The 13,054-nt window shown below is 30.3% G+C and overlaps 1 protein-coding gene across 2 annotated transcripts in view; it reads left to right on the plus strand.

The window, feature by feature from the left end:
- The window catches only part of LOC148281518 (UNC93-like protein), a 226,336-nt gene that overhangs the window by 114,221 nt on the left and 99,061 nt on the right, over window positions 1-13,054 (plus strand). For both annotated transcript variants that reach the window (XM_088226600.1, XM_088226599.1), the window contains exon 5: window positions 10,988-11,142. In XM_088226600.1, the coding sequence (XP_088082726.1) occupies window positions 10,988-11,142 (155 nt within the window). The remainder of the gene's footprint in view (window positions 1-10,987; window positions 11,143-13,054) is intronic.

The raw sequence follows: 13,054 nt of genomic DNA on the forward strand, positions 1-13,054 counted from the left end.
GCCTAGCATTCCCAGTAAAAAGTCAGTTGGGAAGAGCCAAGGATAATATCCACACTCTTTAAGGTACAGATAGCGCAGAAATTTTTTCTGCACTCTCTCCACCATCAAAGAGTATCGAGTCTCATGTGGCGACCAAATAATGGAACTAAACTCCAAACGACTTCTTACCAAGGAATTATACAATGTCCTCAAAATCTGAGTGTTAGAAAAGATCTTGGCATTTCTAAGAACAAAACCAAGCATTTTAAGGGAGTCATTACATAGATTAACCATATGAAGATTAAAAGATAACTGAGCATCAAACAACACCCCGAGATCTCTGGACGTTGAAACCCTTTCAAGTCTTACTCCGTCCATGAGATAACGATAGTATATTGTTTTGGATGCTCTTGTGTATGCCATTACAAAACATTTGGAAACATTGAAGAACAATTTGTTTTGTTTGCTCCATTGAATTATATTTTGAATGTCACACTGAAGTTTAATACAATCAGAAGAAGTCAGTATTTCACAAAAAATTTTTAGGTCGTCAGCAAATAAGAGAAAATTACAAAATTTTATGACTTTACCAATATCATTTATAAAGATTAAAAATAACAATGGTCCCAAATTAGATCCTTGAGGAACCCCTGAAGAGGTATTAAATGTTTCAGATTGATACAGTCCATATGACACATATTGCTTACGATCTGTAAGATAATTTGTGAATAGCTTCAGAAGAATGTCGCTAAAGCCAATCCTCTGAAGTTTCAGAAGCAAAAGTTGGTGATCTACCTTATCAAACGCTTTGGAAAAATCGTTGTACGAACAGTCTACTTGAGCACCTTTGTCGAGTGACTTAGTGACAAAATTCGTAAACACCATCAAATTTGTATTGGTTGAACGCCCAGGCCGAAATCCATGTTGTTCGTTTGATATGAATGGTTCTAATTGGGGATAGACAAAATGATATATCAACCATTCAAATGCCTTTGCAGGAGCAGATAAAATTGCCACCGGCCTATAGTTTTCGATACATGTTTTATTCCCTTTTTTAAACACTGGAGAAATTTTGGAGATCTTCCATAACTCCGGAAAGACACCTGTTTTTAAGGACAGATTGAAAATAACAGTTAGTGGTTTTTTGAAAATGTGTACACAACTCTTCAGCACAGCGGTTGGAACAAAATCGGGACCAAGTGAACAAGTGTTCTTTAAAGAACTAATAGATTTGAAGACATCAGTTTCGCTGAAATAATCTATTGAAATATTTTGCGAGCCTTGAGACGAACTTTGTTTATTTAGATGCACCTCTTTATTCGGAGTAGAACAGTAAACAGATTTAAAATTACTAGCAAAAGCATTCACAATATCCACATTTCGAACGTCTTGACATTTCCAGGTCATATATCACACTCAACCTCACAATTGCCGGGTTACTGGAGTAAGTTATAAAACGCACAATATATACTAACAAAATACACTTAAAAATTCAAAAACTACTCTTACTCAAATGAAAGACATAACCCTCACAATACATAACATACAAATAATGTAATCACTAGATCCTCAACACATAGACAACTTAAGCAAATACAAACTAAAACCACTTTCGGACAAATGAATTTTGAGTATTATTCTATTAAAATTTTAAACCTACTTCCACTATTTATTAAAATAATTAGTAACGAGAAAATGTTTAAAAACGCTATAAAAAAATGGAAAGTGGAGCTAGGTAGAAGTAAAACGGATTGTCTCATTCGTCCATACCAATATTGAATCAACTGCTCCACAAGTGTATAGCTTATGTTAGGTTTTTGTTATTTTCATTGTGTGTTTTGTAATATAAATAATATAGATGTACATAAATACCTTGTTTTTAAAACTGTCTGAATATTTGTTAATTATCTTCGTTTTTTTATGTTAGTCTTCTTTGTTTATTCTCAAATTTAATTTTAAAAAAGTGTATTGTTAAGTATCCTCGGCACGGGAAACCCCAGTAAGGTCACATTATTTTTATTTTTAATTGTAGTTTGTAAGCAAAAAATTTGAATAAATAAATAAACTGATAATTGATTCACATTAATCAGCTAATATCTACGATTAGTCAAGTCAGGTGTCAAAATGAAAATCCAAAAGATGCACAGATTATCAAATAAAACTAGTGAACATCAATGTAGATATATGCGCATTTTGCAGCTTACAGATTTAATTAATCAACAATTTACCCTGATTTTTAATCGGACGGTAGGCACGGTTTAGTTTGGCATGTGCGCCATCAAATCAGCTTAAACGGCTTTACTGACGCTTTAAGCTACAAGAGAGCTTTTGGCTCTCAATTCAAAACGTTTTTTCGTATTTTTATTAGGCGTTTTTTTTATTGCAGAATTCAGTATAATTATCTTAATATCTCAATCAAATACTTATTATTTGACTGCTATTTTCGTTTATTTTAAAAACGGTGATGAAAAAAAAAGAAAATTCGTAGACTCAAATCAGTGTTAAATATAAAATGAATATTTTTTCGTTATCCTCAGAGAAATTCCTTAGGAACCTTAATTACTTAAAAAAATAATATAATGAGTACCTGTGTTCAAATGTTTGTAGACGAGGTGGGATTTTGCCACATACACCGCAAGACAAAAAAAATTACGAGTTTACCTGCTACCGCGCCCCTTGACTTTACTGAACCCTTTTTCTAAGAAATCCTTTATCGATACCTCTTTCTTTTGTTTAATAAATTAAGGACACTATGTGTCACCTTTCTACAATATTTACATTTTAAAATGTCTCAACAGTCTTGTTTCTTTTCTTGTTTTGAACATAACACAACAATCATGGAAAGTGCAAAGCAAATGTCGATTGCGATAAAATCCAAAATAATCACATTGTCGCAAGAAAACATATCTAATTGTGAAATATCTCGTCGAGTTGGGTATTCAGAAGGTGCAGTGAGGTTTTTATTTAAAAAAATCCAAGAAACTGGATCCATAGAACGGAAAAAAGGAAGCGGACGGGGGCGCGTGACATCTGCCCGAGATGATAGCTTAATAAAAAAAATTGTTATGCGCGATCGATTTTTAACGGCACCTGAAATACACGCAGAGGTGCAGTCTACCAGCACATCAACATTTTCAGTAAAAACAGTGTCCAGGCGGCTGTTGGAGCATGGTTTCCAAGCACGGAGTCCCGCAAAGAAACCATTACTCACGGACAAAATGAAGAAGGCTAGACTGGATTGGGCGAAAGAGCACCAGAATTGGACCTTGGAGGATTGGCAAAATGTTGTTTTCTCTGATGAATCAAAATTGAACCTTTTTGGTCCAGACGGCAGAAAGATAGTTCGACGAAAACGTGGGGAAAGATATCATCCGTCGTGCGTCACTCGAACCGTTAAACATTCACCCTACGTGATGATTTGGGGGTGCATGACAGCATACGGTTTAGGACCTCTAAATTTTGTACAGGGTACGATGAATGCCATTCAGTACAAAAAAGTGTTAAAAAAACATATTATTCCAACAATCGAGGACATTACGCAGTATACCGCGGACCCAATTTTTCAGGACGATTCTGCGCCGTGCCATAGAGCCCGCACTGTGAGTACAAATATATATTTTTTTAAATGCATTTTGTGACCACATGATAAATAATTTATTGTTTTTTTATAGATCAATGAATTCAAGGAGAAAATTGGCTTAAAATCGTTGACGTGGCCCGGGAATAGCCCTGATTTGAACCCGATAGAAAATTTATGGGCGATTATGAAAAAAAAAGTCGGGAAAAAAAAATCAAAAAACATTGAGGAATTAAAAAAAAACTTAATTCAAGTTTGGGAAGAAGAAATAACATCAGAAATTTTAGATTCGCTTTACGCTTCTCTAAATAATAGAATTTTACATGTTATAAAAAATAAAGGTGAATTCACTAAGTACTAAATATTTTTAAATGTTATAAATATGTTTAAATGTAAAATACTTTAATTTAAAATAAAGCGATAAGAACCTACTTCTTAAATATGAATTAAAAAATAACATGTCTTTTATTATTCCATCACAAACACTCGACCATAAATGAACCGTTATGGGTCTCTAAGGTTCGGGTAATCTGATACCTGATATATAATGGCAATTTCTAAGTACAATTCATGAGTAAGATTTTTTATTTTAACCTTGAAATAACGAGTAGTCATCACATATGTCAAACAATATAAAAAAAACTAATTAAATATCAAGAATAATTCATTATATGTCAATTTTAGTTTTTTTTGAGAACTCGTAAATTTATTTGTCTTGCGGTGTAGGTAGTTATTTCCATTGAAATATTTATGAGGAAGGAGAATTAATGTCTCAGCATTTACTAGACATTGGCTCGGGTACAATAATAATTCAGTCAGATTAATCTGACGCATACAAAAAAGATTTTTTTCTCTTTTATTTCACAAAATTTTAAAAAAAAGGTTAATGGAATATGGATGTTAAAACACAAGCAGAATGATCAATGTTACACAGTGTGTAAAGTAGCCACTTAAACCACACTGTGTAATATTTACCATTCTGACTATGTTTGAGCATCCACATTTCCTGTGATGTCCAAACATAGGCAGAAGAGCTGAAACCTTTATATAATATGGGTGAGATTAATCCGGCTGAACCAATTCACCTACTAGGCAACGCCTAAAAAACAATTTTCCAATTTCTATACTTCTTGTTTTACCAAGTATTTAATTCAACAATGTTTTAAGTATGTCCAAATGCTTGCAAACTGGCTGGAATTCCTACCTAGGGAGTTTATTTAAATGCATTGCAACAGATAAGAAAAACCTTTTTGAGAAGGAAATATGGAAGTCTAGGCAATGTGGATGTTTAAAAATAGGCAGAATGGTAAATATTACAAAGTGTATAAAGTGGCAACTTAAGCCAGGCAATGACAGATCATAAGTCCTGTTAATGCCTAGACTTCCATATTCCCTTCTCAAAAATGTTTTCCTTCTCTGTTGCAACAAGTTTAAAATATTTAAAATCGTTGATTTTATTTTTAAACACAAAAACAACAAAAATCCAGACAATTTTTAAAAGTAATAAACTATAGCTTTCATGCACCAATGTCCCAATTGTGCCGCATTGTTAACTCGAGGCAAGATCTAGACATTTTTGGTTCGAGTCTTTCTAGATTTCAACAATAACTAATATCAATAAGACCAGGTCATGTCTTGAGGTAGTATTTTTTTTTGTCCGAGCTTAATTTTTTTTATTAGTATTTTATTCAGATTTGTTTAGACGTTTTTTGAATGGACCTAGTCAGTTAATAAATAAATAAATAAAGAATAATAAATAAATAATAAAAAATGAATAAACAATTTTATGTGAAATAAAATCATTGTTTGATTTTAAAACAAAGTTAATTATAATACGTATGATCAAAATAACTGATTAAAACATATATGTATTTACTCCCCTAAAATAGGGAAGCTATATTTAGGCAGGCTAGGTGTATCATCAGCAAAAACCAAAAAATACGTTTGTCTTTTTTTATTACTCATTAAAGCCATTTTGTAAATAACTAAATTGTGATAAATATATAACCATAAAATAAATTTTTGAAAAATATAATTTGATTTAAAAAATACGAGATATTATTTAATTTTATTTATTTATTTGGATTTTTACATCTATTACATAAAAAATGAGTAAAAATTTATTTAAAATCATCACCATCGTTTCCTTTCGCATCTAATGGTGCAAAGGGCACTGCATTGGTACATCAATCGTAGCGTATCTTGATCATTTTTGTTACATGAAGGTAAGATGATCAGTCTTACGCTTCAGGTACCAGTCCAGGGACTATGAAATATTCTAGTGTGGAAACACCCTTTTAAATAAATATTTCGCATCAACCATGCCGGGGGATCAAACCCGAGACCTCTTGCATGAGACTTTTACACCACAAGGTCGACAATACAATAATAGAGCCAATTCAAAAATCCACTGTTAACCTTTTTTATTTTTTTAAAAAAGCTAAGCCTGCATTTTGAGGCTTGTCAGCGTGTGAAAATGAGGGAATATGGAAGAAGGTAATTTAAAATACACCACAACACCTAGACCAATTGAGCAAAAAACTTTCTTGGACTTTTTTCTTGCAAATGGCGGAAATCGAACCCGCGACGCCAGTTTCACAGTTGGCCGTCTAACCAACTGCGCCACGGCACCTGTCATATTACATAAAAAAAAGTGTACAAAATTGTATGTGTGCGACGTTTGTATTTATGTGTGTGTATATGAATGTGTGTAAATTAATGTGGGAGGGTGGGTATGTGTGGGTGCTTGAGTTAAAAAAATGTAATTTAAAACGTTTATTTTTTTGAAATGGGAGAGGAGAGAACATTGTAAGTGGTTTGACTACAAAGAAAATAAAAAATAAAAAAAAGTGTATTTCTGCCTTTGAAACTTTCTTAAAAATATTTTTTTTAGTAAGTTATAATGTTTTGATTGTATTTTTAAAAAGTAAAATACATTTGAAAACCTTGTTTTGAATAAATCATTTTAATTTAAAATTTAATTTGTACATATTAAATTTTTAATTTGCAACGAGTTCTACATTATACGGTAGGTATACAAAATACAGTGCATACAACGTACTGTCAATTATTATTATTATTATTTTTTTAAATGTTACGTTTTTACTAAAACTAAAATCCCACCAAGACACTTTCTGTAGCTTGTTGGTGGAGATTATATTTATACTTACTTACATAATATTATTTACATTTATAAAAACAAAGAAAAACAGATATAAATTAACAGCCGGAAAGATCAGAATATACATGTATATACAAATAATAATATTTAAGTTTATTTTTTAAATACAAGAAAATATATGAAAAATCAAAATATTTACAAGTAAGCTACTATTAATTTATAAACTTTTGTTTGAGTAGCCACTCTCTTGTATCTCAATATATTAAGTTTTGTATCCCACATATATAGACTGACGTGACATCATGCATTATGCTTTCAGCCAATAAACGTCATTTTATTTAGACAATCCAACAAAAAATAAGGAGAAATAGCCTAATTTATTTAATCAAAAGTTAGACATGCGGTTAATTGACGTTTACTTCGATATACACTCAATATGGCTGAATATATTCTACATCATAATTATTGGAAAACCTTTCATGAAGTTTATTGGTATTAGTACTCTTTAATATAGACTACCTAAACACGTGTATGTGTAGATAAATATTTACAAAATAAGAAAAATGCCGGCTGGTCCCAAAGGATCATTTGATCTGTTCGCTGATAGAAGTTCCAAAATACATATTAAATTAAATAATTACTCAAATGACACAGAATATCGAAATGTTTATGATTCAACGTGGAAATATTTGTTTTTGTAGCGTAAAATGTCCAGACTAATTTACTCCAGTCTAATAATAAACAAGCACAAATTATTGAATGTCAACCCCCCTCGCCTCTCTCTACATCACTCCGCAAACACAAAATAATACTTGACATAACGACTTAAATTGTAACCTTTTTAAATATGTTTTTGATTTGGGTAGACACTAAAAAAATACTCACACATTTTAAAACTATTCTTACTCATACGGAAGACATAACCGCAACAATACTACACATACAAATAATATAATCACTAGATCCTCGACACAAAGACGACTTAAACAAATACAAACTAATACCACTTTTGGACAAAGGGACTTTGAGTATTATCCAATTAAAATCTATAACGTTCTTCCGCTGTCTATTAAAACAAAAAGTAACGAAAAAATCTCAAAAGAGGCTATAAAAATGGATAGTGGAGGAAGGTAGAAGTAAAATGAATTGTCTCATTCGCCCAAACCAATATTGAATCACCTGCTCCACAAACGTGTACTTTATGTTATGTTTATGTCTTTAATTGTGCGTTTTATGGTTAAAATAGTATGGATATATAAGTACAGAAAAATTTGTTCAAGCACAAATACGTTGTTTTTAAAACTGTCTTAATATTTTTAATTTTTCTCTGTATATAAAGTTTTTTTGGATATTCTCACATGATAAAAATATAAAAAGTTTATTAATAAGTGTTTTTGGCACGTGTAACCCCGAAGAGGGCTAATTATATTTTATTGTTTACAATGTGAAAAAAAAAAGTATAATAACATTCATTTCTGAATTATGCCTTGATAAAAAAGCACCGATGAATAAAAAAACAATAATTTATTCTTTCAAACAAATTTCAAATTGAACAATAAAACAACATCTTCTTAGACAATGAGAATATTTTACAATTTACTTTTTTAAGATATCCAGAATTTACAGTTGCTCAAAGACATTATTCGATAGAAGTACAAAAAAGAAGAAACACCTGAAACTGTTACATAAAAAACATTATGCTATTTATAAAACACGTAATGTAAAAATCAAACTGAATAACAAATTGATAAATTCCTGACACGCCTAAAGCCTTTCAAACTTAGTAAAACTAAACAAAAAACAAAAAATACATTAAGTTTTTGGTTAAATTAGAAAAAAGTAAGCAATATTTTTTATGAAAAGCAGGTCAAAAAACTTTTACTGAAATCTACGATTATATTTTCCCTCGAGCAGCTGTTTGCCCGTCAATCCACTTTGTCAGAACGCATAACTTTACCACTCAAATATTTAAAACAATATGACGCAATGTCAGTATAGAAAATAAATTCACTTAATTTTTCTGGGCAAAAGTAGCTAAACCTCGAAATGAATATTGAATTTAAGCACTTAAGCTTACTGACAAAAAAGCTTCTTAAATATAAATTCAACATTGATTTGACAGAAACATTTTACCCCTAGATATGTGCTTTTATACTTGTGTGATTGGGGAAGCCTTTTTTTGGAGCCTGGATAGGTTTAAAATATAAAAAATTCTAAGCGTTGATATTGGATATGAAAGACTACTCCATTGCTTTACAAAATATTTTTTTTTTTAAAGCTGCATTCAGAATACCATGATAATAAATTTTACTTCAAAGTCTACATTTTATATTGGATATTGTTTCTGCAGAGATGAAGCTGTTGAAAATTTAATAGTCAAGGCAGAGTTAAAGATCCGTCGTCGGCCGGGTTTAGTAAACACTTTACACTATGTGTAACATTCACCATTCTGTCTCTAGGTAGTTGACTTTCGTTCTCGTATGGTATATACCGAGAATGTGTATATTTTATGTATTTATTTAGATATATTTTAATAAATATAATTTTAGCAACTAGTTACAAATTAACTAAAAAACAATATAAACTCAAAAATATTTTAAAGTTCAAAGTTCATTAATTCAATTGCTCTTATTAGATGACCCTTTACTTATTTACTCTGTTGTGTCAATCAATGTTTTCGAGTGCACAATAAAAATTCAGAAAAATTAACAAATTGTTTTTTTTCACCTTACGTTTGTGTTATGGTTATATTCTTCGCGATCTGGCAATATTACTCGGTGACTTCAAGTATGCGAGCGGCGAAAGTGTGTCTAAGTGGAGGAATTATTGGACACAGTCCGATGTATTCAAATATGATTCTATGCTCCTTCTGGACTATTCTTAATTCTATGCAAGCGACATTAGTTCTACATTTTTCTCTTTATTATTTGTTTTATCTTCTACACTGTTCTGTTTGTTTATAGCCTTCTACATCTTTCTGTTTATTATTATATTTTATATTTTTCATTGTATATTATTTATTTACTTCTTCATTTTTCTGTTTTTACTCCTTATTACATATATTTTATATATTTCATTAATTATATTTTTTTACATTTTTCTGCTTATATTTAATATTAATATTTCTATTTGTCTTAAATATTATTAATCTGTTTTATACTGTACGTACGTTTTAAGCTATTTAATTTAAATGTTTTTTTATTCATTATTATTAGTTTCGTAATGATTTGATATAATGTGTTTTAAGCTTCAGGTACATTACAAAAATCATTAAATATTCCAGTGAAAATCAATGTTTTAAACGCGTCGATCAACAGAAGTATTATAAAATGCTATTTTTATCCCCTTACTTAACGTAAAAGCATTTCTGACATGTGCTTTTTGTTCAAAACAATTTTATCAATGGTTCTTTTTGTTTGGAGCAAATTTTAATAAATTGTTTTGTTAAATCAACATCAATCAATTCATTCTCAAAAAAAAAATTAAAACATATGTTTACTATATATACTCCAGCCAGCCAATAACAGGTCATAAGCTTTGTAGATGCCTAGATTTCCGTATTCTCCAATTATTTCTTTGTCTTGGCTGAGACATTAATCAAAATTATTTCTTTCGTCACCGTTGAGTTACTGATTATTTTGCCCATATTTATTAATTAATTAATAGTTTTAAAAAAAATCTAAGACATTTATCGCTCAAATAGCACTTAAGTTCCACACTTAATAGATACAAAAAGATATTTCAACACTTTAACTTCAATACGATGGAACCTAGAAGCAAGTTAAATGACCTTTTGTATTTACATAATATTGTTCATGGTAAATTGGAAAGTTCATGCTGTTTAAGTCATTTAGAAATTAGTGTTCCCAATGGACATAGCTTGACCAACCCAAAAACATTAAATGTGAATTTTACAAGAATAATGTGTCCTTCTTCAATCCAATATCAGGAATGTGCAGATTATTGAACACTATTAAATACACAGAGATTGACACAAGATTGTTTTGGTTTAAGAAGTGTATACAAGATGCGTTTTGATATGAATGAATTAATTTTTACAGTTTAATTTTTTTTAAATACTGTTAATTTTATTTAAATAGCATTTTATAAGTGTTTACGCGTAATTGATGAAAACTTAAAAGTGCCTTTTTTAAATTGGAATATTTCTATATTTTAAATATTTTTATCATTGTTCATAGACCGAATAAATAATATTCTACAATATTGGAGTACCAATGCAGCGCTTTTCAATAATTTGATGTAGAGAAGAGTAAAAAAACGTTTATTAACCTCATAATATTTTTTCTCAGTTTTATCAATGGCCGACCCTTTTGAAGAATCTTCATCATCAAAAAGCTTCGTGAAAGAAGTCCTCATGAAAACTGAAGAAATATTCAACAATTCTACAAGCGCTGACGTTAGAGAAATTTGCGGCGCTAATTTCTGCGGTACACAAGGAGAAGATGTGAGTAATAGTATGAAATAAACTCGTTATTTTTTCATCATATATAACAGCCAAGCGTCACAACAAATCTTCATAAGGGCTGTCACTTTTAGACGTGCGTGAGAGTGTCGCATATTTCAAGGCGATCTTTATTGAAATTTTGTCACGAAACTGTCAACGTTTTTACATTTGATGTATGACATTTGTCAATAATTCATCCATTCGTATTTCACAATAAATGCTATTTGTATTCATTTTTCAACGAAAACTTTGAGAAATGATTAAAAAATGCGTATGTAGGTTGAAGGACTATTCATTTTTAAAATTGAATTCTATGTAAAATAAGTTCTAATAGAATATGGATTTTTTTGCTTTTTTTAACACGCAATGAATGCTCCTTTGTATCTTAGTAATAAAAATAATAATCGTTAATTGACAAAAATTACAATTTCTTTATCTACTACATACATATTTAAGTAATAGATTTCTCTGGATTATGTCTAGTCTGCCTAACTAGGTACAACCTGTTTTAAGGCAGACATTTTATGCAAAAATAAACCATAACATGACTACCTACTAGTTAATTTATTATAAAGTTATACAATATGTATACCATTTATTATTTTAGAATGTTTTAAAGATAGTTTTCCGATTTTTCTCTACCTAAATCCAGTTACCATTTTATTACTAATTTATTTTATTGAATATCTTATTGTTTAGTGATTTACTATAAAAATGAAGTCATATGATTCTGAAATATCAATTATTCTTAAGACCTTTTACATTTTTTTTCTTTTAAACATGTTCAATTATAGGTAACCGGTGAAAATACTTTAAATATTCATGCATATAAACTAATTTTTGTACACATATATCGATTTTTATTTATCGACGATATGAAATAACTCTGTTAACTTCCCATTGTAATCGGGGCCCAGAAGATACTGATAATTCAATGATAGAACGTCCAGAGTCAAACCAGCAGGGTTTGCGACCTATCGGTAGAACGCACATTTTTATTAGGTTTTCTAGATTTGAAATATGATGGTGTTTTTTTTTAATACACAGTGCGTTTCTTTCTCTTATGGCAATTTTAAAAATTATGTTACAGTCTAATGGAAAAGGCTGTAAGTATAAGACGTGGAGTCCAAATACTGGCAAAAGCTATATGTTTGATGAAAAAAAAATACAAAAATACGTTCCACTAGCAATATAGATCATTCAATAATACAAATCGTACCATAAAATAAGTCCTGCTGGCAGGACCCGTGCCCTCCGGGCTGTCCTTACGGAAGCGCCTTCCAGAAGAACGCAATTTTAGGCGTTCTATCAGTAATATTAACCTTTCACATACTGTATGAGAAAACTCACACGAGTCACTGAAGTTATCTTAGGTTAACCTCAGTTGTCCTGAGGTTAGGAAATAGCCGCCTTATAACCACCGTTTTTTTTATCTTACTAAAAATTTATGTTTGCCTTGCTTAGTGATGTAATTTGTTTCTCTGAAATTAATATTTAATATATTTGTCTCAGGTTAATCGATATTTTTTCATTTCCGATTTTCATCTTTGAGATCCGGATGGACAAAATATTTCATTTAAAATTATCTTATATACCCAAATATGTGATACATTTTTTTTCTTATGTGTTAAGGTTTATTTGAAGATTACCAAAAAAAATATCGTGAAAATATTCATATTAATTCAGTGCAATTCGCAATGCCACGCCGTTAACATTACAGAATACATTTTTTTTTTAATAAAAAAAATCTGCTTTTACAATAATTGTTACTATCGCTTTCGATTTCAAACTGTTACTAATTAGTCAGTAAACAACTGCACACCAGGCCTAAGATATTCCATTTCCATTGTTTTCTCTGGTCACTAGTTGCAAAAAATGAAACTCTTATTCAATGAGCCTTTGAAGCCGCTGT

Source organism: Micrasema longulum, unplaced genomic scaffold, assembly GCF_059751315.1.
Source record: "Micrasema longulum isolate JH-2025_06_02 unplaced genomic scaffold, ASM5975131v1 h1tg000444l, whole genome shotgun sequence".
NCBI lineage: Eukaryota > Metazoa > Arthropoda > Insecta > Trichoptera > Brachycentridae > Micrasema > Micrasema longulum.